The 27,810-nt window shown below is 39.9% G+C and overlaps 4 protein-coding genes across 12 annotated transcripts; 2 read left to right on the forward strand and 2 right to left on the reverse strand.

Moving 5' to 3' along the window:
- Window positions 1-1,787: 1,787 nt before the first annotated feature.
- LOC115772093 (extensin) lies at window positions 1,788-2,979 on the reverse strand. Its single transcript, XM_030718054.1, has 2 exons — window positions 2,853-2,979; window positions 1,788-2,761 (listed from the first exon to the last, which is right to left on the reverse strand). The coding sequence occupies exons 1-2, from the start codon at window positions 2,977-2,979 to the stop codon at window positions 1,788-1,790; spliced, it is 1,101 nt and encodes a 366-aa protein (XP_030573914.1).
- Window positions 2,980-10,476: 7,497 nt separating this feature from the next.
- On the forward strand, window positions 10,477-11,907 carry LOC115771938 (leucine-rich melanocyte differentiation-associated protein). The gene is made up of 4 exons (XM_030717837.1): window positions 10,477-10,657; window positions 11,051-11,287; window positions 11,347-11,495; window positions 11,563-11,907. The coding sequence occupies exons 1-4, from the start codon at window positions 10,619-10,621 to the stop codon at window positions 11,699-11,701; spliced, it is 564 nt and encodes a 187-aa protein (XP_030573697.1). The 5' UTR covers window positions 10,477-10,618; the 3' UTR covers window positions 11,702-11,907.
- Window positions 11,908-12,745: 838 nt separating this feature from the next.
- On the forward strand, window positions 12,746-17,260 carry LOC115771783 (aldehyde dehydrogenase, mitochondrial). 2 transcript variants are annotated; one of them, XM_030717644.1, is made up of 6 exons: window positions 12,746-12,816; window positions 14,683-14,787; window positions 14,866-14,966; window positions 15,029-15,600; window positions 15,665-16,014; window positions 16,071-17,259. In XM_030717644.1, exons 1-6 carry the CDS (start codon window positions 12,781-12,783, stop codon window positions 16,362-16,364), a joined length of 1,458 nt encoding a protein of 485 aa, XP_030573504.1. In that variant the 5' UTR covers window positions 12,746-12,780; the 3' UTR covers window positions 16,365-17,259. The 2 variants fall into 2 exon arrangements, with proteins under 2 accessions (XP_030573504.1, XP_030573503.1); XM_030717643.1 differs by lacking the exon at window positions 12,746-12,816 and adding an exon at window positions 14,430-14,605 and having other exon boundaries at window positions 16,071-17,260.
- LOC115771784 lies at window positions 17,261-27,327 on the reverse strand. Of its 8 annotated transcripts, none has more exons than XM_030717651.1 (7): window positions 24,384-24,509; window positions 23,219-23,390; window positions 18,927-19,166; window positions 18,683-18,868; window positions 18,478-18,619; window positions 17,750-17,905; window positions 17,261-17,693 (listed from the first exon to the last, which is right to left on the reverse strand). In XM_030717651.1, the coding sequence occupies exons 2-7, from the start codon at window positions 23,280-23,282 to the stop codon at window positions 17,282-17,284; spliced, it is 1,200 nt and encodes a 399-aa protein (XP_030573511.1). In that variant the 5' UTR covers window positions 23,283-23,390; window positions 24,384-24,509; the 3' UTR covers window positions 17,261-17,281. The 8 variants fall into 8 exon arrangements, with proteins under 8 accessions (XP_030573511.1, XP_030573510.1, XP_030573512.1 ...); XM_030717650.1 differs by having other exon boundaries at window positions 23,219-23,530; XM_030717652.1 differs by having other exon boundaries at window positions 18,683-18,865; window positions 23,219-23,679.
- Window positions 27,328-27,810: the final 483 nt, after the last annotated feature.

Consider the following 27,810-nt stretch of genomic DNA (forward strand, 5'->3'; position numbering starts at 1 on the left):
AAGCACGAGAAACACCCGCAGACGGTCAGCGACGCCGCTGCCGGCCAATTAGAACTGAAGGCGTTTCGAAATGACGCCAAAGCCTCAGGCAACAACAACAGCAATTCGAGTAGAACCAGCAGTAGCCGCAGCAGCCGCTAAAACGTTGCGTCGCGCCCGAACACAAAAACCGAACTGAATGCGGCAATCCGTGACTGGCGGAAGCGCCCGCAATGACTGAATGGAGATCAGCCGGCAGCAAAGTTCTAGGCGACACGAAGTAGGGACACGAAGTCGGCACACGAAGTCGGGCGTTCAGCCTTCGGCTGCATTTGTTGCACACTCTGCGCAATTGCTAGGATTTTGGCGCCAAAAGCAGTCGACTAGGCAACATGTTGCTGAGCACATTCTGACAAAGCACATTGCATGTTGCCAGTCCTTCAAAAGGTTTATTAAAAAATGAGACGTTTTTGGAAAGTCTTTTACATTTTTTTGCGGCTAGCTTTGCAGCAACTTTTTAAATAATTCCTCAACAAAATTTTAAAAAAAATGTATTTAGCACTAAGCGAGCGTAAAACAATTTTCTTGGCTGAAGCGTCAGCACTTGAAGACCCTTGCAATATGTAGCTGGCAGCATGTTGCCAGCGACCCTGAGTGTTGCCAGTCAATTTTTCAATTTAAGCAACGAGGTGTGTTTGAAAAGTCTATTGGAACATAGTGGCAGATGTGCAGTAAATATTTACCAACATTTTGTTAAAAGTTGACTACAGAATAAACAAACGATGGGGCTAACTATTTGCAGTTCCACTTTAAAAATGTTTACAAAGTGTAAGCCCGCACTTTCGCAAGTTTGTAAAAATTTCTGGAATAAAAATGAAAAAATATATTTAAACGGATATTGCTGATTTTTGGGAATGGGAAATAGTTAAGCACGACAGTGCAACACTCTGTTCCAAGTGCAAGAACAGCTGACAACAAGTGAAATAGGGAGTGCTTCATTATGAAGTTAGTGATTCTGAAACTGCGACTCGACAATAGTGCTTTTCAAACTGTAGGCTTGAAAGTGAGTTTGAGTTTAGCGACTCTTGAACAGCACGAGTTTAAGATTTCTCGATTTCTAGTTTAAATTTTAAACCTTAAAGTGACCACAAATCGTAAAATGGATATTAATTTAAAATGAAATGGTCAAGTTATGATAAATTTCTCGATTCAATTGTCAGAGTCGCAGATTTGAGTGATTTTTTAGACAGACGTTGGACAAAACAAATATACCCTTCTTATTTAATGACAGTGTACATGAAAAGTCTATTGGAAGCTGCGCGTAAGGAAAAGACAACCCACTATTTTTGACATAACTATTGTTAATAATTTTTGGCTTTATTGTGGCACGCACAATTTTTTTGCATTTCGAAATATGAATGCCTACGCGGAAAATCGTGAAGCAGGTTCAAAATTAACAAAACGTAACCAATTAAAAAAAAAGAAACAGAGCTCATAACGACGCGACTTCAAGGCCTGAAGGTCAAGTTTTAAGCGTACGACAGGGCCAATTGTCATTAACTTTCAATAACGTGTTAATAAACGGCTTAAATAAACTCGCTTTTTATGCAATTGCAAAAATGGAAACGCAAAAATGTTTAGTAAATTCGAATTTTATTGACTACAAACAGTTTAACAAACAATTTAACAAATTTTATGGAAAAGCAACTCGCGGCGAGATGTGCATGGGTACGGGGCAGTGTGTGAGTGTGTGTGCGCTTGTGGGCGTGGCACGCCATTTAGACTAACTATAAGATTCGCTACTGGATTCACTTGAGCTTCTTCAGGAAGTAGCGACTGGGTGGGCCGTAGTTGGAGGCGGGCACATGGCCGGACGTCGCTGCTGGCCCCTCTATGGCCTGGCGCTGCTCGGCGGGCTCCTCGACAACGATGGGCGCCATGGAGGGATCCTCAATGTTGCTGATAGCAGCGGATGCCGTTGCAGGCGGCAGATATTGATGGGCGGGTGCGGTCAGCGTTGTTTGCACCTCCTCGCCCGTGTAGGCGGGTGCTGTGGGCGGACCGTAGTTGGATGAAGGCTGCTCGGGCTGCTCCGACTCCGGTGCGCTGGTCGTGGGCAGTACATCGGCCACATCGGCCATGGGTGCAAAGTCCTCGGCGGTGGACTGGCGCGGCTCCATATCGGCCGGCGGTGGTCCATAGACGGGCGCCTCCTCCTTCTTGGTCTTGTACTTGATGAAGTACACCTCGGGCTTGGATGGCTTGGTCGGTGGCGGTGAAGGTATGACAATATCCTGTTCCTGATCGGGCTTCTTGTGCAGCACATAGATCAGAGTCTTCTCCTCGTTCTGTGGTGGCGGTGGCACAACTGGTGCACGCAGCGCTGGTGCCGATGGCGCCTTAATGAACACAATCTTGTAGTGTTTCTGTTTGGGTCCCAGCTCATGATGCACACGTGGCTGCACCGCATCCTCCTCCTCAAAATCCTTGGGCGGCACATGGACATAGATGTGCTTGTGGACGCGCGTCTCCTGTGGCGCATTGTTATAGCCGCTGGCATGTTGCACGCCCGACAAGCGATGCGCCATGTTGTAGGAGTCATCATAGGAGCTCAGTTGCTCAGCGGCGGGTGCCAGCTGCTCCTCCAGCTGTGGCTGCAGGTGCTGCTGCTGCTGAACGGGTGGCAGGTAGTTCATAAGTGGCTGAGCTGGCTGCGCGGCAAAGTTGGCGAACGATTGCTCCTGGGGCAGCGCCTGGTAGATGTGTGACGGCGCATTATGCACTGCAAAATCCGTGAGAAAAAGAGAGAGAGTTGGAGAAGGTAGAGGTAGGATGCGGGCTCAGCGGCTGGGTAGTATCGCATACACACTCACCATTCAATGGCAGCGCACGCTGACTCTGCTGCTGTGGTAATCCATAGTAGGGCGATGGCGGCTCAGGACGTGCCTGGACAGCGCCGAGCAGGGCGACGCAGCCAACAAGGAGCGAGAAGGCACGCATGGCAAAGGCAATGACAATGGCAAACGCTTGAGTCTTTGGGTCTCTTTTACACTTAGCTTAGATCACGTAATCCTTGACTGGTCGGCGGGGCAGCTGCTTCTGCTGATGTTGTGGTTCGATTGGAAAGCACAAATCTCGACTGATGCCCCAGTGAACTCAGCGTCGGGCATTTATATGATTCGATTGGGAGAGAGAAGCGAAGCAGTCAGCAAAGCAACACGCTGAGCGGCAACTGGCCAAAATCTCATTACAAAAGGCCGCGGCAAAAATGAATTTAATTAAACATCAAAAGACGCTAACACACACGCGTACTCGCACACACTCACAATCACACACACGCGGGCTCAGCTACAACAAAAAGAGTTCGACGCTGGGCAGGAGCTAAGCTGAAGCTCTGACAATGGCTGCCTGCTTGTCTTTTGATGTCTCCAAGCGAGAAATTGAACCAAGTTGCTAACTAAATGCACAACAAAAACTGGAAAAATAGATTTATTTACCGCTAATCGAGTGTGTGTGTATGAGTGCGTGTGTGTGTGGGTCAAGCGAATATGTGTTCCCAGGGTGGCCACTCGAATGTTGCCCAGGGTCTGTCGGCCTGGCAACGACACCAGCTCAAGCTTCCTTGGACACATACTCAGATCTTAATGTCATTAAAAAACGTGCCACTTTTTACTACATACACTCAGCGAAAATTAAATCAAATATGTTGTACTTGAAAGAGACGCAAAGTTAATTTGCTGAGAACGAATTAAAAAAATGATTTTTAATCTGAATCTTCTAAAAACTAGACTGAAGACAACGCTTCTTAATTTAAGAACTTTTTGATTCAAACTCAAAACTATGAAAAAAAAAAAATATTTGAAATTATTATATTTTAAATCAATGGTATGGTATTTAGTACTTTCACTAGAAAATAAATTTTTGATTCAAAAACTTTTTGACAATCCAGAAACTCATGAATAAAAGAAATACTTAAAAATAAAAATAATATAATATAATATAATATTATATAATGTATAGTAATGTAAATTCAAGATTCGTGAATTTATTGAATTTATCTCAAATCCCTAAAAAAAAAAAATTATATACAATACCTCAACTTAAGAAGCTGGAAGCTATCAGAACGAACTTCTTATTCCGAAAAGTGTATATAAATTCCGAATTCCTTTAATAAAAATACCATAAATATAGTAACATCCTTAAACTTAAAATCTTGTATTTTTATAGGACGTAATTTAATTTAAGAACCTAGTTTTTTTTTCAGTGAATCTAGCAAAAGTTTTTTACGGATGCGCCGAGAGACAGACACACACACACACAAGCACATTAACACACTCTCACACACAACAACAACCTTCGCCTGAGTGTGCCAAGTGTTATTTTCACAATTGGAGCACACTCGAAAATGTTGTCTTGAAAACGAAAGTGACCCACGATTACCCACTTGGACTGTGCACAACATGCCACCGCCCCCCTCTGCCCCTTCTCACATGGTCAACATGCCCTACCATTGATGAATCTTCATTCATGACCCGTTGTGGTTTGCAGCCGTTTAGCGGGGATTTACTTTAGCTGTTGGCCCTTAATAATCAGCCAAACTTTAAGCTAATATTTGTGCCAACAGAAAAGTGAGTCCAGTTTGGAAATGGCCTCCTAGACAAGGCCGTTGCGCATACGCCAAGTAGGCCCGGCGCAGCATTAAAACTGTCAACTGACAACACTTTCAACACCTACAACAACAATTTTAAACAATTACGAAACAATCAAAACAAAATCAAATCAAAGTTTTATAATTGCGGCCAAATTATTTCAAACAAGAGGGCTTTTTACACGAGAGTTTTCGACTTGGAAATACCCTGTGTGCAGCTTGGTAACCTCTAGAAAACCACACATATGCACACACACATTCGCACGAGACTGTTTCAGCCAAAATTTGTTGCCTCTTGGTCTCATACTGTGCGAACTATGCTAAAAAGCCGGAGCTGGCCATCGATTAGAAGAAATCGAGAGTGTGATTAACGATGTCATACAAATTGCGAAATAGGCTTAAGAGAACCAGAGCTGGCCATCGGTATTTATCATAACTAACTTTTTCCCTAGTATTTTCCGAGAATGTTTTCGTAGGTTCGATAAGGCGCCGCCAGCTCTTGTAGTTACTTTTGAAAATAAACGGGTTCATACAGACAGGTGGAGAGAAAAGGGAGACAGACATGACTAGATGGACTCGTCTGTTAATACCATTTACTAATACAAACAAATTCTTACTATGCCAGTAGCATACATCAGCTTATTAGTAAAACTATTTTATAGGGTATGAAAAGTAAATACAGCTACCAAAACAAATAGATTTGATAGAGACAAAAACTGAGAAAGAGAGGCAGACGCAGCTTATAAACGAATTTAAGTACTTGTCATCCACGCTGGCCACAAATTATTAAACGTAATTGCAGCTCGTCTCTCGATGGGATGGCAAGAGAAATTGTGAATCCATAAAATAAATATATGTATGTTCATACGTATCGTATTTAGCTGGGGCGACAGGCAACAGGTCTGCTGCTGCTGCTTCTGCTGCTGCTTCTGCTGCTGCTTCTGCTGCTGCTTTACGTCATCGACATCAACAACGCACCATTGAAATTGCTGCACTTGGACATACTGAGGAAGCCAAGTGCCCAAAGCGACATGGAGCAGAGGGCGCACAAAGATTGCCACAAATGTAACAACAGCTGCAACACGAGGCGTCGCGTCGATTGCGACATCGCTGAGTGGGGAAGGGGGCAAGGTGGACAGGTGGGGCAGGGCGAGAGTGTCTTTAAAATCAGGTCACTTGTGCAGTAGCCCCCGCCAAGTGGCAGCCAGTGCGGCGACTTTAGCGTCTCGCTGTCGGTCTTCGACTTGGTCTCCACATTGGCATTGGCTCTACTTAACTCCGACTTATTGGCATTTGTGTTTGCCCTTCGTTCGATTTCGGGGTATGAGTTGAATGTTGCCAGCCCGTTCGGTTTTTTTTTTCGGGTATTTCCACAATATCTAGCAGCTTAAAAATAGACTGAAACTCTGAAGAATGCACTTGAGACCCGGCGTTGTTGCCACTTGTTGCACTCAAGTGCCAACTGGCCTTTCAACAAATTTTGTTTATCATTGCCACAACGCATTTGTGCTTTGTGCTAGTTTGCGAGGGAGCCAAGCGACTCTTTGGAGGCCCCGTCATTGAGATGCGACCCTACAAATCGATTAGTTGGTCAATGCCTCCATGCCAGCTCGTTCAAAGATGCCGATCTCAACTCTTTTCAAATGGGACAGTCTTCAGTTTAAAGCTATTATTCTCATCGTTAACAACTAAGCCTTTATTAAAATTCCCGGTATTTAAATAAATGTATTTAACGCTTATATTAATTGTCTTACAGTTTTTTTAAATTTTTTTTTTTGTACTATATTCCCTCTTATCGTTAACAATAAGACACTACAGACACTATTTAAATAAACTTATTTTACTTTTTTATTAACAATTAATTTTTCAATTTTTATTATTTTCCCCTTATTGTTTACAATAAACCCTTCAATAAATTCCTAGATATTATTTATTTAGCATTATAACCTCTTAGATATTTCACAGAAACAATCTTAATAAATTTATTCAAGTTGTTTATTTCAGCTGTCTATGGTCAACAGTAAACTGTATGCAAATCCCAGACATTGTCTATAAAATTTAATTTGTATTCAATTTATTTTAATTTCACTTTTATATACTTTACCTTAAAGCCCTTTATGAAGTTCCCAGAAGTGATCGCAATTTATTTATTTAATATTTGTATTTAATTTTTATTAATTTCACTCTTACGCTCAACTCCAAATAAAATATAATGCAAATCATGGCAAAGTGTGTTACACATTTAAATACTTCAACCTACATTAAACAAATTATCACAATTTTTAAATGAGTGCCATGAACGCCCCCGGCCGCCTCGCTGCCACCGCCGCCGCCGCCGCACCACTCAACTGAAGGAGGTAGACTAAGCCGGGCCGGCAACTTGAGCCGGCGCGTCGTCAGTGCAAAGCAAGCCAAAATATTTGTTGACAAACCGTTCGAGCAAATTACTTAATGGCTTAGCCAGTTAATGACCATAATGATGACAAACGTGATAATGATAAACAGGTAGCTGCTCGATGGGCTGCTGCCTCGATGCCTCGATGTCTCGTGGATGCGCCGCACTGTGTGCAGACAACTTAAAATTTATTGCAATTTAAAAGCCGAGCTTTAAACAATTGCACTAAGGCAGCTTAAAACGCAATTAATTTATTTGTGACTAATTAATTACTTAACTTTCGCTAAAATAGATTAAAAACATTTTATATGATATTATTAAATAAAGCAAATGTATGTGTATGTGCCAAACATATTTTTTTATATTGAAAATTTGTTAAGAATATTCTAAAATGTATTCAATTTATTTTCAAGATCTTGAATTTTTCTAAATATTTTGTAGGTAACCCACATCGATTAGTTATCCTCATTTCTGTTTTCCAATGACCTTCAATCAGTGTGCAACGTCTCCAACGATTATCTTGTTAATTAACGCTCAACAGCAACTGACTTGGTTTTTGTTTTTGTTTTTATTGCCGTCTTTTCATGTGAAACACTTGGCGTGCTTTCGCGCCAAGCCGAATGGGGCACAGTGGGCGGCTGGGCTGACCAAATGACGGGCGAGCGCTGCACAAGGTCATCCAATTTGCCGCTAAACGAGCACAATTATCGAGCAGCTATCGTCTTATATAACGTATACGACCCGTAGGAAGTCATTTAAATTCGAGTTACACGCGCGCTTCTTCTTCTACATGTTAATTTTACTTTGCTGCGCCCACCTGCTTCAGCGCTACCTGGCAATGGCAATGGTTGGGTGGGTGGCGCTTGCGGTGGGTGTGCGGCTGATGTCTTGTGGAGTATCCATGGCTTTTCAATTACAATGAATAATGAATGTTAATGGCGCCGACTAAAGGGCCTTAGCCCTAAGCTTAGTCAAAAGCGCTAATGGAATTCAAAGTAAACTCTATTTATAAGCCTGCATTTCCAGAGAAAGTTCTTAAAGTGGTCAAAACTAAGTAACTGGCTGGTTGGGTGGTTCACAATTGTCAAGACTCTAGTATACACTTAAAAAACGGCGGTCAAATCGATCACATAAGAAAGAATTTAATTTAACCAAAGAAGATTTAAGAAGATTTAATACCCTTGTAGACATTTCCCTTTTGCCTAAGTAGGGAGCATAGTAAAACGTATAATTGCTGAGTTTGGTTAAGATATCTTGCCATACAAAAAAGTTTTTTATACAACAAACTGCATTTGGACCGATAGCTCCAACAGCAGCGATACATAGTCCGTTCCGGTCGGTTCCTTCTTGTGTTTAGTAATCCGACACAGTCACATTTGTAAGTGTACTTAGGGCCGAGATCAATAAACTTTAACGGCCTAAAGTGACGCATATCTAAGCTAAAAATGCCATTAAAAAGGTGAAAGTTCAAGAAGCCTTCTTTAAATAATTACAATAATTAAGTGGGCAGTACAAACAAACAAACAAACAAACAAGCAAAGGCAACAAAAAATCGAAATGCTGTAGCGTAATTAAGGAAAGAGAAAACATTGACATTGAATTATAATGCCGCGTGTAGGGCACAATAATAACAATGAAGAATTGTTGTTTAAATGCAATGAGTGCGTCCAAAAAAAGTAAATAATGAATAAAGATCAACAAACACGCACATAATGTGCTTTTATTAACGGGCTGCTGACCATTAAAACAAAAACCTCCAAGCACAGGTGGGCGGCGGGCATAAAAGTCAACCAAACAACAAATCAATGAATGCAACAAAGGCAAGTTGTGGACTATCTGGGCGTGGGGCGTGGGGCGTGGCACACTGTCGCCTCTGCCAGAGACTCTAATGTCAAAAGGCAAACGCGCACTTACAAATCGGTTAGTTTCACTGACGTATCTCATGGATGCCCAATGCCAGTGCATGTATCTGCAACTTGCTGTGCCAGTGTGCGTGTGTGTGTGTGTTTGTGCCTGTGTCATGTTTCATTGAATACAATGCCCAGTTAAACACTGCTGCCGTAATTTGTATCTCACACTTTGTTTATTTACGCTGTCATCTGCTATTGTTTGGCGCTAAGAGTGCACCCCTCCCCAGACCGCTTGCTATTTCCCCTTAGCCTTTTTCTGTTTTGGCCAGCACACACACACATGAACACATTCACAAAGCAGCATTTTGTTAGCCATTTGCAGTCAGTCACATTTTGTGGGGCCCCGCAACAACAACAACAACAACAACAACAAATTCGCTTGTCAGCGCGCCCCTGATTCAGTTTTGTTTTTGGGCACTTTAGCTCTTTGATTTTGTTGCTGTGGGGCACTTGGGGCTGCTTTGAGTCTCGACCATCATTTTTGTTTACCATGGCGCGTTTTCTGCGGTCTAACTGGCAATTAAACATGTATTTGCTGGCATTTTGCCATTGTGGAGCACACTTAAACGCAAGCCACGCCCCCTTTTTACTGTAGAACTTATCACAATGTCAGTGCAAAACAAGCGCATAGTCGAGTGTACGTTGAGCTGGCTATAAGCCAGTAATTTATATGGGCTTTAGATGCATTTGTCTTCAATTAAAAACTGGTGCACTTGTCGTATACGTGATGCTGTCGACAGGATGAACTACGATGTACCAAGCTGTAGTCAATTAAATAATGTGTTTATGTGAAATGCAATAGATGTGCTCCCATGTAGATACCTTCATTTTCTCCTATGAATTGCAGCTGATCTGTCTGTCAAGACTCAACAGTTAGTTTATTCTCCTATCAAATGTGCATATGCATTTGTCAACTAACAGCGACTGTTTCTTTTGATTGTACTTGTAAGTTTATCTGCCTGTAAAAAATTAGCAGTACATTTATCTAATGATTAGGCATGGCTTTGCAGAAACTTGTACAATTGGCCAATTTCCAATTAAAGAGATACAGTGAGCGGACTTTTTTTTATCTAGCTAACGGAGATGTCCACTAAAGATGAATGTTGAAGAAGTATCCAATATATGTTTTTATCATTTATCATAATCTGATGAAAACTTTATATATATATTTCTTTTAATATCTTAAAAATTTGTAAGTACTATTTAGATATTTATCATATTGCTTCACGTCTTGTCTTTTACTTTATGTCTTAAGACAAATTTAGTTTTTCACTGATAAAATATCTGCTGAAAAGCTTCATTTTCTAATTTACACACAACTTTGAAGGTTAAGTCAGGTTCGTGTAAGCGAACTGTAAAGTTCGCACAGTGGCGCCATCTGTGTGCCGCGCTTGTGCGCTTATCAAAAACTCACAGCTGTGCTGCTTCGTCTTCGTCTTCCACTCTTACTAACTACCTTGAACAAGTTCAACGCAAAAGCTTCGCCGCCGAACCTCAAGAAGCCACAGAAAATAAACAAGAAAGAGGCAGAGCGTAAAGATTGTAAAAATAATACACAGTAATACACAAACGCGAGCAGTTATCAACTGCAGTTCCGCACGAGAAGATCCACACGACGGTGCGCCTGATAAATCCAAAGAAACAACTTTCGCTCTGGACTTTTGCTAGGAAAAACTCCAAAGAGACATGGAAGTATTAGATGACGACGACAACTATAGCGAACAGGTGGGGTAAACTGTAGCTTATCTCGCCACATTCTCAAATACAAATTCTGTGCATACTCTGTTCACAATGTGCAAAAGGGTATATTGCATTTGGGCAATGTCCAGCCAGCTGTCCGCTTTAAACTTGAAAAATATATCTGTTTTGATACGCTTCATTATGAACATTTTTGGAGGAAGCTGTAAAAATATATATCCTTCCCGGTTTTTGAGCCAAAGTCCGTATATGGCATTCACACGACCATTCATAAAAATCGAGCCAAAAATAATCTGGCCACGCCCACGTCATAAAGAAGTCTCCTTTCGCCTGATTAAAACAGTTATTGGAACATGGACAGAGTATTGTTCAGTTGGTTAGGCCCGCCTTCAACATTTTTAATTGTTCCCATTCGCCTAGCTCATTCTGGTGCAACAGAATCTGCGTTCGATGCCCATCGAAATTGTGCAGCGCTATGCCGAGAGCACCGAGCATTTGGATTTGAGTCACAATTGCCTCAAGGATCTGTCCTGGCTGTCGGAATTCGAGCAGCTGCGTTATCTGGTCCTGGACAGCAATCGGCTGCACGAGTCGCAGCTGCGCACGTTGCAAGGGCCACTGCCACAGCTGGAGGTGCTCATGCTGAACAAGAACGAGGTGAGGCAAGCGTTTGTGCCCCGGTTATCAATTATTATATAGGGTATATCAATTTACAGTTCAGCGATCTGGCGGCAACGATTCGACTTATCAGGCGGCTCTTTCCCAATCTGCAGTACCTCAGCCTGCATGGCAATCCCATTTGCCCCGACGGCCTGCATTTGCAGCCCTTCTCCAGCTACTTGGATTACGATTATGCATACTACAGGTGGGCATATTTAACAGCTCCAAAATTTAAGCAAAGATATATATTTCTTGTATACTTTATTTTTCAGCAATTTCATAGCACAGTCGCTGGGAAAGCTAAAATTTCTGGATCACGCCCCGGTTAAACGTTCCTTTAACTATGAGAGTTTTCCTATCAAGGGCCATGATAGGGCTGAAAATACACTTGTAAACACGACAACACTTTGAAAAAAAAAACACATGTTCTTACTAAATTGATAAAAATCTCAATATTATAAATCATCTACCTGTATTTGTGTAGAGAAAGCTCGTAGCCATGACAAGCACCCTATATTATTGATAAAAGCTCACGGTGAAGAGCTTTTATCAACAGCCGAAAAGGCGCATAAGACATAAAGCACAAAACTGATTAAATCACGACTAATAAATACCTCGCAATGTCTTACACCTGTTCTTATAGGCTGGTATTATTTCTATATTAAGGTCTTTAACGATGCAAAAAATATTAAATAATTAAAAAACCAGTATAATATAATATAATAGGTTTTTGGTAATTAAAAAACAAGAGCAGAGGAAATACTAAGCAGACCATATTAGGCCAGTAGTAAATAACAAAAATGCATACCAAAAAGATAAAGTAGGAAAAAAAAATACGAATTTTAGAACGGAAAGAAATCATTTCTAATTACTACTTGGGTTTCATTATAATAAATGCTAAAACAGAAAACATATTCACCAAATTCAATGAGTATTATTGAACAAAAGCAAGTATAAAGCATAAAATAATTGAAACACAACATACAATGGTAAAAATAAGTTCTAGATAAAAGAGAGATTAAATTTGTGTTAGAGAACGATGACATGGCATATTGGCACAAACAAAATAATTTAAAAAACGTGCACGAGAAATCAAAGATAATGATATATTAAATTTGTGGTAAGGTACAGCAATACAAGAATAACGGTAAATGCGAGCTAAAGTAAAATGCACAAGCAGGAGCCAAAAGCCAGCCTTAAACTTTGCAGGGTATATAAATATGCATAACAGTAGAAATACACACACACACACACACACACACACACGTGTTCTTTGTCTGTTAGCCTGCGTCGCCGGCCGGCATATGTTTTGCGGAGCGAAAGACAGCACAAAAGGGAGACAGCGTTAAAAGCACGCGCAAAGGCAAATCAAATAAGCGCACGCATATCAAAGGCAACCATATAACGAATCTAGAAACCCATTGCAGCTTCAGTTAAGTGCGAACATTCAAGCAGTCAAGTTGTCAGTCGCTCAATTGCAGCACTTCAATATGGCCAATCCCAACGCGCAGCCCAAGTACACAAAAGTAAGTAAACAAGATATTGTTCTAATATTCAGAAGTATTTGTATCCGTAACTCTGTACGACTGAAGAATTTCAGTTACCTGACTACAGGTGAATACTTGGTTAGGATAAGCCCAAAGCCTTGAACTGCATATAAGAAATTCATTTTTTTCTTATCGCAAATTTTAATTGAAGCACAATTTATTCAACTCGAATGGTTACACGATTTTTGTGTGTTTGATGTCAGTTTAAAAAACTTGTTTTTGCCAAGAATTTAGTCGCTTTCCTTTAATATATATGTATGCATGTATATCTTGTGTGTCTCTGTGTGTGTGTGTGCGTGTGAGATCGCAATATGTTTAAGGTGTTATTGTATATTTTATATAATTAATTGCGGGCCCATCTGGCGTTTTATTAGCTGACACTTGCTATCACACTCTTTAAGCATTATCAAGTGGGCTCTTTGTACTTATAAAAACATTTCAATCTAATGCATATATGTACATGTCCGATTTGTATAGCTGACACGCCTGCAATATCAATTGAAAATATAATTATACGCTTACATTGGTTTCCTACAAAGGTGTTAATGGTCTTATGTATTTAGGCTAAGTCTCAGTTATAAAGGAATTAATGGTCTTATGTATTTGGGCTATATCTTAGTAGTAAAGTTTTATTATTATTGTTTTATTATTATATGTTATAAAAAGAGTTATCCACGAACAAAATGTAACCAATATTTATAATCGTCGTAGATATTCGCCAATTCTATCTTACTTTCACGCATTTCCAGCTTATCTAGCAAAATGGAATTATTATTTTATGACTGTTTAATAGACTGTTTATATACACTCTCATACCACAACAATCAGATACAACAGAAAACAACAAGAAAACATCTCAAAACTTAAAAATATATATGGACCGGAATCAGGAATTTATTTAATAAATCTACATCCCATAACTTATGTCTCGTAATAGTATACGTTACGAAGCGTAATGTATAGAAAAACTAAAGAAGTTACTTTAGCTAAACATTTATTTACTTCAAGTAACATAATGCCAAAGTGTTTACAAACTAATTGCAATAAGAAGCTAGATATTTTTTTTTTTTATAAATAAACATAAAACTCATCAAAACTCTTTTAAAACATTTCTGACCAAATACTATACAACAATCTACTCTGGGGACAGCCAAAGTATTTATATTCTCCAATGTTGAACTCTTGAACTGTTTACAGGGTATTATCTCATCAAAATGCTTACTCTTGTTTACATTAACATAATTTGATAATCGCTGGTGGTGCTCTGATAATGGCCATTCTGATAAGGGACCAACACAATATTAGATTAGTTGCGCTCGACTGTGGACTTTAATTGTCATATTTAGAGTAGAGCACGAGTTGGCAGTTTATAGTTTGAGTTCCTCTTGAATGCTGCTGTTATTCCCTCATTTTATTCGGTTGCAATCTTGACATTCCCACATGCATAAACTCCACATTAGCTAATTGCTTTAAACTGCGTCAATTTCACATTCGTTTATTTTTTTCTCTACAATCAAAACTCGGAATTTCATTGACAATGTCATTATTTGTTGAGAGTTAGATAGTTTTGTTTACATTGAGCGTAACTGTCGCGTGTTTGGAAACTGGCAACTGACAACTTGTTAAGTTCACGTCAAGCGGCTGTTAGTTGGGCACAGGGCAAAGGTCGTCCATGAAGTGGCGCCAATTAGTGGCACGCCAGGTGCTGCAGCTGCAAATGCATTGCAGCAGCTCGAGCTATGAGCATTGCCCTCCTGCGTACAGCCAGGTGAGGCGCACAGTTTGACAGGCACTGACACTTATATTACGTATAATGATTGCCATATAATCTTTATTTGATTGCAGTTGTTTATCAACAATGAATTCGTTGATGCCGTTTCGGGCAAAACCTTTGCCACCCACAATCCGGCAACGGGCAAGGAGATCAGCCAGGTGGCCGAGGGCAATAAGGTGAGCATGAGCTCGCGCTGATAACGTAGACGGCAGGCTCTCATCTAATATGCAATCTCTCCATCCAATCCCATCCAGGCTGATGTCGACCGTGCTGTGGCTGCAGCCAAGAAGGCCTTTCATCGCGGCTCCGCCTGGCGTCAAATGAGTCCGTTGCAGCGCACCAATCTGATGAACAAGTGGGTGACATTGACCTTTGATCCTTGCATAGTCATATAACAACTGCTCCTTCCCGTTGCAGACTCTGCGAGCTGATGGAGCGCGACAAACAGTTTTTGGCCAGCATTGAGACCCAGGACAATGGCAAACCCTTTGCGGAGGCACTCTTCGATGTGACCATCTCGATTATGACGCTGCAGTATTATGCTGGCTGGACGGACAAGTTCTTTGGTGACACCATCCCCGCCGGTGGTTTCGTTGCGATGACACGCAAGGAGCCAGTTGGCGTTGTCGGTCAGATAATACCCTGGAATTATCCACTGTTGATGTTGGCCTGGAAATGGGGTCCCGCACTGGCCGTTGGCTGCACCATTGTCATGAAGCCCGCCGAGCAGACGCCACTCACAGCCTTGCACATGGCCGCACTGGCCAAGGAGGCGGGTTTTCCGGCGGGCGTCATCAATGTGATAAATGGCTTTGGACCTACCGCTGGAGCCGCAATCAGTGAACACCCGGACATTGCCAAGGTGGCGTTTACCGGCTCCGTGGACATAGGACGCATTGTTATGCAGGCGGCAGCAACATCGAATCTGAAGCGCGTATCCCTGGAGCTGGGCGGCAAGAGTCCCGTCGTTGTGTTCGAGGATGCGGACAGTAAGTGGCATAGAATTCTAGACATAAGCATTGAGTAACTCCATTTGATGTGTTTGCCCTGCAGTTGACTATGCTGTGGAGACCGCCCATGAGGCGCTGTTCTCCAATCACGGCCAGAGCTGCTGCGCCGGCAGTCGCACCTATGTGCACGAGAAGATCTACGACAAGTTTGTCGAGAAGGCGGCCGCCAAGGCCAAGGCACGCACAGTGGGCAATCCCTTCGAGGAGACCACTCTGCAGGGCCCGCAAATCGATGAGGAGATGATGACCAAGGTATTGGGCTACATTGAGAGTGGCAAGCAGCAGGGCGCCAAGCTGCAGGCGGGCGGCAAGCGTATTGGCAATGTGGGCTACTTCATCGAACCGACCGTCTTCTCCGACGTCAAGGATGACATGCGCATTGCCCAGGAGGAGGTAGAACCAACACATTGAGTAACCTCAGCAAGTGTACTCATGTCCTGCTCTTTCAGATCTTTGGACCCGTTCAGTCCATCTTCAAGTTCAGCTCCATCGATGAGATGATTGAGCGTGCCAACAATGTGCAGTACGGCCTCGCCGCCGGCGTCATCACCAACGACATCAACAAGGCCATGAAGTTCGCCAATAGCGTCGATGCCGGCTCCGTTTGGATCAATTGCTATGATGCCGTCCTGCCGCAGACACCCTTCGGTGGCTACAAGCACTCCGGCATTGGTCGCGAACTTGGCAAAGACGGTCTGGACAACTATCTGGAGACCAAGACAATTACCATGAAGCTGCTGTAAGGTGGACAGCATCTGGTCCTTTCTGTTTTCTGTTTGTATTGGAATATTTGTATTTTATTTGCACCTTCCGGCTTTATGGTTAGACTATTGCATTTCAATTAAAACTATTTGTTGGAAACTAAAAACGATTATATTATAAATTAAAACGAGGCACGAGTTTACTTAGCTTAAGCTTAGATAATATCATTCAATTGTTCGAAACCTTTTTGTTTTCGTACGTTGGAAGTTTAGCAGACTTCAAATCGGAACTTGAAATTGCCTTTACCCTTGCAGAGAATGTTATTATGCTCACGGGCAGACTTTAAACTGATATATATACATATATATTGGGCTATCATATAACTATCTCATATGACAGCGAATCGCTCAATAAGGGAAACTTTTTTGTTGTCCGAGTTATCTTGACCAAACTGGGCCTTAATGTGCCTATATGTGCCCAAAATCTTATCTACATCAGACACCTACATCATATAGCTCTATAAAGCCTCCAAAAGCTTAATTATTGACCGATAAATCTTAACTTTACCAGGTACCAGCATTATTATGTATATTACACTCTGGGGAAAAATTGGAAGAACATGGTATTACCCTATATTCCTTCCTATCCACCTGCTAGCAAGGATTTCTGAAAAGTTGAGTATGGTAACATTTTTGGGTTTCAATATGTCTCAGCATTATTATATTCCGAATTGAGGGTAACATTTTTGCTTAATCGGACTACAGTATTAAGTAGCTTCCTTGGAAAGTCCTCTGCAAGGGTACTTAATATTCGGCAAGCCGAAACTAACTTCTCTTGTTCGCTTGTTTCATTTTGTTCTAGTATTTCTTCTTAAACCCTGATTTGTTCGCCAAAACAATCGTATATAAAAATAAACCTGAGATTTCTGATGTGCTTCAGCTTGTGACAAAGTCAAGCCTTAGGCGACAGTTGTTAAGTGCGTTTGTTGCCGTTGTTGTTGCTGTTGTTCCTGGGCTTTCAGCTCGAGCAGCGGCATGGCCACATCGCTTAGCCGTGACTTGGCGCTCTGATAATCATCCTCTGATCTGGGTCTCAACTGCTGCTGCTGATGCTGTGGACTGGTCTGCAGCACCTTGTTATAAATGGGCTGTATGGGCTGAGAGCCAGCTGGGCGATGATCGAACATATCATCGATATCAACCAGCTGGAAATCAAAGGCATATATGTAACGCAGCACCATGACCAGCAGGGCCAGGAGCCACAGGATCATGCTGATGATATAGCTGCAACGGAAGAGATCCAGATACACATCGTGCGAGACGCTGTGCTCGTGGATGAGCGGCCGCAGCAGGGCAATCGCATCGCCACAGCTAAAAATAAAGGTTACTTAACTTGGTTTAATCAAGTTAAGCAAATGTACACCCACCTGATAGCCCGGGGATTGGTGAGACCCTGCCGCAAATGCCCACACAGACGTCTCAGATAGCCATTGGTCAGTATCGTGTATGCCGCGCTGCCCAGGCTCATCAGCGTGAAGATCAATATGGAGGGCACCACAATGCGCCAAGGCTTAGGCAGTACCCTCAAAAAGTTAAAAGAAAAGATCATTCTAGTTAGTAGTTACCGACTGCCAGATACTCTGTTCACAGCGTAAGAAGAGCTTAAAACCAATTGAAAGGAGTCTTCTGAATTGATAAGAATATTGACTCTGAAACTGTTAACTCCAAGCAGTGACTTTAAGACTGTGAATAGAATATATTGTTTTTGAATTTCTGACAGCGAGAGTGTGCAAAGTCGCTAAAGATTTTACTTTATCGTAAAGGTGGCCATCAATTGGCTACCTGTAAAGTCTGATGAATCTAGCTCTCTCTCACGGCTGGCTCTCCTCCCTATGTCAGGACTGTATATCTTACAAGTTTCATGAATAGGTGAATATATTTATACACACTCTTTGTGAACTGAGTATAATAAGACAAAAAGTCAGACCTGGCTAGATCGACTGAGCTGGTTGTCCTGATCAAGAATAATTATACATTATGGGGTTGGAAATGCTTCCTTCTGTCTGATACATACGTAAACACTAGAAACATTGTACCACCTAACTCATTTTCAATGGGTACAGGGTATACAAACTAAAAGTCGTAAGCCACTTACGATGTTTTCTTGTTGCCTGTTTGATAGATGAGACACATGGCCGTCCAGATAATGGCCACAGCCTCGGATATCAGTGGAAATGTGTAAACAAACTGGGCGCCAATGCCGCGACTCCAGCGTGTGGCATGTGTATCTATGGACTCTGCAAGCAATCAAATCAGATTTCATGCCAAACAACTCTATACTCTTGCCATTATCTACTCACGGCTAGCCAGAAATTTGCGATCCGCTTCCGCATTGGGCACCATCTCTGGCGGTGCACTTGTTGTGGTTGTTGTTGCCTGCAGCGCATTTTCCTGCTCCCTTTCGCTGACCAGCCGGGCCAGAAGGCGCGCATTATCCTTTGGCTCGTAGATATGTTCGAATTTGTATTTTGGCTTTTTAGTTTCTGCTAAAGGGAATAATAAAAGTTTAGTTATTTGAGTTAGAGCATTCGCCAGTTTACCTACGGCTGTCGCTCTTCAGCGATTGCGGCGTTTCATTTAATTCATACGGAAGCTGTGCCACTTTTTGCAGATCCTGTTGGAAGATCTTCTTGCTTCGGTTATCCATTTGGCCATAGTCGCGATCCTTAAACATTATTTTGGCACTGATGATTCCATCGTAGAAATCGCCGGATAGCACGTGCAGGGAAACGCTCCACATAATGGAGAAAATCGCCACGAGCACCATGAGACATATTACTAGAACTAAAAAATTAAAGATAAAATTTGGTTATTTGAAGAAAAAATGATAAGAAGAGGTAAATTTTATAGGAATAATAATAAAAAAAAAAAGTAGGGATATAGTCGGTATGCATAAGATTTCATATCCTTTTAGACATTTCCCTTTCTTATATGAGAAAAGTGAAGCTCGTAAATGCTGAGTTAAATGAAAATATCTTTAAAAACATAATATTTTGCCATATAAGCTGCCATATGGCAGTTATATGAAATAGTGTCCGGATGTTGATTAAATTTTGGGGAGGATTTGAGTTTGTTCAAGTTACCTTATATTGAGAAAGGCTTCCATATCAGAGTCTAGTTTTTGACCGCTTGTTCCTATAGCAGCTATATGACATGGCTATCCGATCTGGCTGATTCTGACATATGTAACACCGACAACTGTTTTTGGGTTTGCTTAAATGATTCTTAATTAAGTATTTATCTCAAAGTCTATCATTTATAATCTTCTGGAGCAATGTTTGTTAATATAAATATAAATAATTCTTTATGTTTAGACCTCCGAAACATTATCTATGAAAATCATTTTGCCCAACTCAAACTTTTTGCGTTTTTAATTATAAAATATAATAAATAACAAAACTAGAAATAAACTATGTTTAGAAAACCTGAGAATTATGGGATGTGCTTGGATTCTATTACAACTATTTATAGATAAAGGTTAAGGTCTGAAGAATTTCAAATATAGAAGTGATATTTTTTGGGCGAGCTTAAGCACAGATGATAAATAGTTGCCCAGGCCTTGACAGCATCCATTTACAATAGAAATAGGTGGGGCTTGAGGTTGTGGGGGCGGGGGTGGCGAGCCAGAGACGTGGCGGCGTCTACTTTTGTATACATATTCGTAAATTTACTAGAAGACATCGTGAAAACAAACATAGACAATGCACAGTCCATAAACTAGCTGGCCAGAGTTTATATTGGAGGCATGATATCATGGCAGATGTTGTATATGGCTTGGTTAACGAGCCACGAAAGCAACAACAACAACAGCAGCAACAACAACAACAACGGCAACAACAACAATTAAAAACATTTGCCGATGACGTCGAAATTAGCGACGGAGCTACTCAATAAAATCCATTTCAATTGATGCTAAATTTCCGACACGCCGAGTTCACAGAAATGCCGAACAAAATGTATAAATTTTAATGGAACGAAATGAAAAATGCATTGTGGCTAAAAGTCAACAAACATATTTACGAATTGATATATATATGTTATGTGTGTGTTCCATCATAAAAGTCCAAATGAAAATGGGTTTTTATTTTTGTTGTCACGCCAAAATGGGAAAATTTTCATGTTCCATGCGCAATGTCAGGAAAAGTGTAACGCATAGAGGAAAATGTTTTCGAGCTCATAAATGATATATATTCTTGATCAGAAAATTAAATTGATATTCGAACAACTTTTTAAAGGTGAAAGCCCGCATTAAGTTGATCTACTTTATTGTACGTACCTATGGAAACAATCGGCGGGAATAAAAGCTATTGTTTAAAAGAACTTCTCTGTCGTATTCAGGGTATTCACTAGTCGCCGAGCCAAAGACAGCGCTTGTTTAATTTTTAATTTTGCCCATTTTTATGATTTGCAAGGATTAATAAAAAAATCGTAAACATAATGACAAATAGACGGACTATCAAGTGCACCCGTGAATGGGGCGAGCAAATGAATAATGAATATTTTCATGCACAAACGAACGCATAAATTAGAAAAAACATGCATTCATTTATTAATGCTGTATTCATAAATGTGTGTGCCACTTGATATTGCGAGTTGCAGCAACAGCGATGACATCATGCCCCATCTCCAGCTGGGTGTGGACCAGGGTCGCGCACCGGAACGTTAAGAGAGCCAGGCCTTGGGGCATTGTTGCTGCCAACAAGAGACTACTTCAGCTGCCCGAAATCAGCTGTGCTGCAAAGCGAGGGGGGTGGAGGGGCAACTAACTGAAATGCTAGCCCAGAGTGTCATTAGCGATGATGGCAACTATTTTCGGTCAGTCAAATTGGCGATTTGTGTAACTGAATATGGCTCAACGGGGGCCAGACGATGGCGTAATTCTATAAAGCGAGACGAGCGAGTTATAAATAAATATTACGGCTCGAAACTTGATATGAAAAGAAACAGAATACAAATCAAGTATTGTATTCATGAGACGCCAAATGTATGTGCGCCTAATATTCATAGAATTCAATTATCTGGTTTCTTTAATATTTAATATTTAATCCATGTGTATAACAAATAACAATGCGAAAAGGCAATTACATACATTCTATCTTTAAGTGCTGCCTGCATATAAGAGTGCATTCTTTATTAACTTGGGTTCATTACATACTTAAAACATACAACTCATCGTCCTGATCAGGAATAAATATATATGCTTTGTAGGGTCAGAGATGCTTCCATTACATACTTAAAACATACAAATTGCGGGATTATGCTTACATATATTTAAGATTTCACTTGTCAGCCGGAAGCTGTTTCAGTTTATTTGCAGTTGCCACTTTAAAATGAACCACATGGCGTATGCGCATTCTTTAATAAACTGCGCCCACGCAGCACTTGGCGCCATTAACTGCACAAGCTTAATTGTTTATCAATATCTCAGCAAACATAAACAAATAGACAAACGTCAGAGCCGCCGAAAAGTGGCCAAAATGCTGAAAGCAAGGGTGTGAGCAGCAGAGGGCGGTGCCTCCATTCAGTGGCCAATTAGCATTCGAGGCAAAAAGCAGCACAAATTAGCACATTTGCAAAGCCTTTTGGCCAATTTAGCACCTTAAACTATTTGCTTACGCATATGGTAAGTTTGTGAGTATGTAATGCTATGAGTACAAATTCGTAAAAGGTCTGGCACATATGCATGCATATCTAATTATAAGAATGAGGCTTCAGGCTCGCACCTTAGATCACTGTCAATTATGTCTGCTATGATTTTAAATAAAGGCTGTAAACTGGTTGTTAGTCGAACCCGTTTGAACTTGGATTTCCAATTTCTTATTAGTCAAAAACCGAAACTGAAGCTTGATTAGTTGCATAAAACAGCCTAAAGCCTAAAACTAAACTTGAGTTTGGCTTAGATATGTTTACAAACAAAAACTAATTCTTCGACCGATTCTTCCCATTTTGGTACTTGATATAGTGTTCCGATGTAGGATCTTATAAAAAAATAGTATAATGAATTATGAAGATAATGAAGATTATAATAATATATAATAATAATACTAATAATAATAATAATAATAATAATAATAATAATAATAATAATAATAATAATAATAATAATAATAATAATAATAATAATAATAATAATAATAAAATAAAAATAATAATAATCATAATATTATTATTAATAATACAAATAATTAAAAATAATGCAAATAATATTCAACTTGATAATAATATCAAAATAATATTATAATTAATAAAAATTAAATTCATTATCATGAAAATAATAATGATAGTAAGAATAAGAATGAAAATGTTGTTGATGTATTTCTAATGGCTAACAAACTCAAGTGCGTTCTTGTCAAAATGTCAAAGTCATTCATCAACAATCGTTTGCACATTTTCGTAACATTATTGATGAAAGGCGCATTCCACACACATGACAGACGTGACGGACGCGACAGACGACAGTCGTGAGAGACGACAGGCGGGGAGGAGGAGGATTATTGAGAATGGACAGGCAACATGTTTGCCATAATTGATAAAAATATTTTTGCTGTCAATTTGTTAACCAATGAAGGCGCCTTCTAAAAAATTCAATTAGTTATGTCAACGGCACGCACAAATTTATATATCTATATATCTTTCTATCGGAATTATATATTCAGCCGAAGGTTGTTCTCACCCAGCCCTTTGTGGGCTAAGGCCTTAAAAATAAAATACACATCTATGCACATATATTTAAATTACATTGTGACGCATTTACAACGTGTGAACAGCGAAAGACTTGGGCATATAAGAATAGAAATTGTGTTAGAAATTGTTAGAAAAAGGAAAAGGAAACATACGATTCAAGTTGCGCACATCGCCAGTTGTTAACTTTCCCTGTTTGTACTTTTTTATCAGCTCCATTCTGGCATTTTTTTTTTATATTTATATTTATTTTATTTTTTGTTGTTGTTTGCGGTTTGTTCTTGGATTTGGCTATGTTACACGCGGAACACCCGATAAAAGCACTTCCTATGGCAAATTTTGCATTTATTTTTAGAATATATTTCACTCACACACTTCTTTCGGTTTTGGAATTATTTACATTTCTTTGAATATTTTATGGAGCACAATGTTCCAGCAATTTTTCAGATTTAACGACTGCTAATCAACTGTTTGGCAGGCCCAACAACACAATAAACAATGTGAGGCGCAATAAATATTAACAATAGTCATAAATGAAATGAATTTTGTGCTTGTTTGGATTTAAAGAGTCTAAATTTAATCGAGTAGGGACAGTTAGGTGCAGCTTGTGGATGCACTGGAGCGAAAAGAAAGCTTAATCTATTTAAAAACTGACTGGTTGACTGATTGACTGATTGATAGGCTGACTGACTGACTGGCTGATCACTGATTGATTGATTGATGACAGCAGAGGGCGTTAGAACTAACCCAACTGATGTAAATGCATAGTTAGGCGAATTCCACCCGTAACTGCGGAAAATAAGTGGAAACGATTGTATAAAACTTTGTTGTTAACCATGCGAGCAGCCTTAAATTCATTTTCAATGAGCTTTGCGAAAATTCAGTTAAGACATGGGTTTCAACGGAAAAGTGTTTGCCCGAATTGAAAGCAAAAAGCTTGTTCCAGTTAAAGCTGGATAATGCTCGATACTAATTAAAATTAATATAAAATATAAAAATCAAACGATAATTCAAAACTTTTGCCTTTGTTGATATTTTGTATGTTTCTCAATATTTTTACGGCATTCAATTTGTATGTCATATTACGTATACGTCGTGTAATTAACACCTATTGTTAGCTTTGAGCGCGTGGCTTGGGCTCCTTAATAGCTGTGCCGTGTTCTTAGGCATATAAATAGAACTTTGTTTGGCGCAGACAATCAAGACGCCAACTCCCGCAATGCAATCGCACCGTCGCAGTTCAGAGTCAGTCAAACAACCCCCCGCCAAAAAAAAAACAAAAGAACAAAATCGGTTTCATTGAATATTTATGCTATTTACATTATTGTTGTTTATTTAATTTGCATAAACGCGCTCAAGCGTTGGAAAAACAAACCGATTGCCGTATCGAAATTAAATAGAAGAAGAAAACAAACGAAAAACACGCTCCGCACGAGAAACATCAACCGCAGCTCGACGCAGTTGCTCAGACACTGAGGCGGCGGCAGCATTTGGCAGCCAGGCCAAAGCATAATATTTCTCCAGCAAATCACTCAAACAGGGGGCGAGAGCGAGAGAGCGAGAGGCAGAGAGAGTGAGGGAGCGTGAGCGAGAGGCAACGGCTACACAGTTAGACAGCGTGAGCGAGTTTCTTTTTTTTTGAGTTTTGTTTTGATTTTCTCAGCCTGCAACTGGTTATTTAAGTTGTTGTTTTCACGTTTTGTTTTGCTTTTGTTTTCTCATTGTTGTCTGTTATTTTTCGCATAGGCCTGTGCGGCAGCTACCTATTGTTGTTTGTTTTCTTCTTTAATTTCGAATAAGATGTCGGCGTGTTGGAGGGGCGTATGCGTAATATATGCGTTGTCTTATAAATCTGAGAATATTTGTAGCTATGGTTATATTATAAATTTGTCATCAAATAATATGCATTATATATACATTCTCGGTCATTATCAACAGCCGAGTGAATATATCCAAGTCTGTCTGCCTGTTTCTATGCAAACTAATCTCTAAGTTGGAAAAGAAAAAATACTTTTACACTACTTATATTAAAGCAGGATCTAATCAACATCACACTATCCTAATATCTAGTTCTATCGGTCGAAAAATGAGTTCTTGCATTGGATAATTTCATGTCTTTCAAGTGAAAAAACATGTCAATCAAATTTAGTCATTTACAACTTTTACAACACTGCTTATATTCATATCATATTATATTATCTATTTCATTAGAGTGTATTGGTCCTAAAACGAGTTCTTACAAAAGATATTTTTTTGTTTTTGAAGATATTTTGACCAAACTCTGACTCCACTGAGCTCGCAGTCTTTTGCTTTTAAAGCATTTATTCTTTAAATTCTGCGTGCTACAGCAGCTCCTTGCTGTTGATATTTGTGAGTATTTACGGACGCAATTATCGGCGATGACCTTCAAAACGAAAGTCGCTTTCTAGGCTCAAGGTGAGCTTAATTAACAACCACAATGTGTGTGTGAGCCCGAAAGGGTTATAGTATATGTACTTCCATCGCGTGCTATGCAGACGTCTAGAGTTCTTTGTTTTACACCAACTACAACTGGCAGCCGCTTTTTATTTCTCTAGGTTTTCCGAGTATTGTTTTTCGAATTTTAATTGTTTTTCTTTTCTTTTAAATTTAAATTTACAAAAATGTCTTATCGCATACAATTTGTTTAACTGGCAATTCTATGTTAACACGAAAAAAGAAGAATTTAATGATAAGAGTTTTATTTGAATGGGAATGTTTAATCTCTAACATAATATCGTACTTCTTTGGCCCTCGGCAGTTTATACTGTACTGTATTATTATACATATAATATGCATATTATTTATAAAAACAAAAAACCGCACACGCAATATAAACATGTCGTCTTGATAACACAAATGTTTTTGCCCAAAAGCATTATCTTTCGAGCATTATAATACCATATCTATACAATATACCCATGTATTTTCAAGTTAAACCAAAATTTCCGACAGTCAGCAGGAAGCATTTCCTGAATTCATATAAGTTAATTGGTTTATAGCTCGATTAAAAAGGTTTCATTTAATTTCACTTGAACACATAAAATACACATGCAATAATAGGAAAACATTATGATATATACAATATAAACATATATAGTTATTAATATATTCTATTAATATTTTCGGTTTACCTACGGATATGTGCGAAGCCCGTAATGTGGCTTTCAAATGGGCGATGACGCTGTTCGCTTGTGCAAATTAGCAAATGCTGTAAGTAAGCTTCATAAATTTGTTACAACGTTACAGCCAATGGATACATAGATACAGACACGAAACAAAAAGATACACAGCACCAAGGCAGTAAATAACATTTGGCGATCAATCACATTGGCATGATTAAATGCAAATGCTGCCACTGAAGGACATAAACAGCTCAAAGCAAATAAGAATGCTCTAGTCGGGTCAGCTCGACTAGAAGATGCGCTAATTACATCAATTTACACTATTCTATGGAGTAAGAGTAAGAGTTTACTCTGTTTGATCTTAAGGGATGAGCAGGGAGTATCCAAAAAGTGAGCTCCTAAAAATATAATTTTTATATCGATTCCATAAAAACGGAGAACTCTGCGAAAAATGGTTCATTTGAAATAAACTTGTTAACTTGTTAGCATGAGGGTTAACAGACGGATCTTAGTTTTAAATTTCAAGTTTCAAGCTCTTAAATGAGCTTAAAGCATACGGATATGGTTAGATCCACTCAGCTATTGCTGACCAAAACATATATACTTTATAGGGTCGGATATTCTTCCTACTGCCTGTTCTATGTAATATAATATAACAAATTGAAAAACACTCGTAGTAAAAGTTAACATGGCGTATGCTTCATATTCAAATTTAAGCTTTAAAAGCTGTATATTTGAGCCTAAGTAGAAAATCGAATACAAATTTCATCTGATTTTAGCTTATTTTTTGGAGAAACCTTCCACAATTTAGCTATTAAATTTATTGTGAGGATAAAGTACTTACGCTCACAGCGTACAACCCCGTGATGCGCCTCCTTGGTCAACATTGTCAGACTTTCGCCTATCTGGCGTATCCTCTTCGGCGTGCTCATTAGCGCACTTGCGGTCATTCTGAGCTCGTAGATTTAACAAAAATGTTCCAGGCATATTTTCCACCTAGTGTTTGTGCCCTCTACATGAGGCAAACAATTAACAAAATGGCAATGCAAAAACCTAGCACTTGGCTGCGCATTTTTCTAAAGTATTTCTGAATTTAGCAGAGCACTCGAAATACAGCTAACACGTTGACGAGACGTTAAATGGAAGCGAGCGCGTTTAAATTGACGTTCAAACGAAGCGAATGCTCGATGTGAACTGCGCGCAGCAGTAGACGCGCGACATAGTGGGCCCGACTACGTGCGTGTGTGTGTTATTGTGTGTATGTGTGTGTGTGTTAGCGCGTGTGTGTGTGGCAAATTCAAATTTGGTGGCGTCACTAGCCTGTGGTAAGTTACCGAGCATAGATGCCAGACAGTCAGGTATTCTGTCAGTCTGGCTAGGCAGAGCAGCTGTCTATAGGGTGTGTGTGTGCGTGTGTGTGTATGTGTGTGTTAGTGACAAGTCACCCCTAAAGGACCTGCACGAACCGATGCCAATGACCGACCCAGTCTGCGTTTTGGGACACATTTTTCAATCCCTGAACTGGGTATTACGTGTGCATTGGCGTGCCCAGCTGAGTTGACTGTTAATTAGTACAGCCCTAAAAAAACAACACCTGGCGTTTG

Source organism: Drosophila novamexicana, unplaced genomic scaffold, assembly GCF_003285875.2.
Source record: "Drosophila novamexicana strain 15010-1031.04,08,12 unplaced genomic scaffold, DnovRS2.1 tig00000108-arrow-pilon, whole genome shotgun sequence".
In the NCBI taxonomy this organism is placed as follows: Eukaryota; Metazoa; Arthropoda; class Insecta; order Diptera; family Drosophilidae; genus Drosophila; species Drosophila novamexicana.

What these genes read in the sequence shown, in the direction of transcription:
- LOC115772093 (XM_030718054.1), bottom strand. Translation starts at nt 2,979, where the DNA reads ATGCGTGCCTTCTCGCTCCTTGTTGGCTGCGTCGCCCTGCTCGGCGCT. An exon ending in GCGTGCGCTGCCATTGAATG is followed by an intron (nt 2,762 to 2,852) that starts GTGAGTGTGTAT and finishes CGGATTTTGCAG; the next exon opens with TGCATAATGCGCCGTCACAC.
- LOC115771938 (XM_030717837.1), top strand. Translation starts at nt 10,619, where the DNA reads ATGGAAGTATTAGATGACGACGACAACTATAGCGAACAG. An exon ending in TCATGCTGAACAAGAACGAG is followed by an intron (nt 11,288 to 11,346) that starts GTGAGGCAAGCG and finishes ATCAATTTACAG; the next exon opens with TTCAGCGATCTGGCGGCAAC. An exon ending in TACGATTATGCATACTACAG is followed by an intron (nt 11,496 to 11,562) that starts GTGGGCATATTT and finishes TTTATTTTTCAG; the next exon opens with CAATTTCATAGCACAGTCGC.
- LOC115771783 (XM_030717643.1), top strand. Translation starts at nt 14,510, where the DNA reads ATGAAGTGGCGCCAATTAGTGGCACGCCAGGTGCTGCAGCTGCAAATG. An exon ending in AGGTGGCCGAGGGCAATAAG is followed by an intron (nt 14,788 to 14,865) that starts GTGAGCATGAGC and finishes AATCCCATCCAG; the next exon opens with GCTGATGTCGACCGTGCTGT. An exon ending in TGCGCATTGCCCAGGAGGAG is followed by an intron (nt 16,015 to 16,070) that starts GTAGAACCAACA and finishes CTGCTCTTTCAG; the next exon opens with ATCTTTGGACCCGTTCAGTC.
- LOC115771784 (XM_030717646.1), bottom strand. Translation starts at nt 27,156, where the DNA reads ATGACCGCAAGTGCGCTAATGAGCACGCCGAAGAGGATACGCCAGATA. An exon ending in CGGGGTTGTACGCTGTGAGC is followed by an intron (nt 19,167 to 27,050) that starts GTAAGTACTTTA and finishes TTAATTTTTTAG; the next exon opens with TTCTAGTAATATGTCTCATG. An exon ending in TCGCAAATTTCTGGCTAGCC is followed by an intron (nt 18,620 to 18,682) that starts GTGAGTAGATAA and finishes GATTGCTTGCAG; the next exon opens with AGTCCATAGATACACATGCC.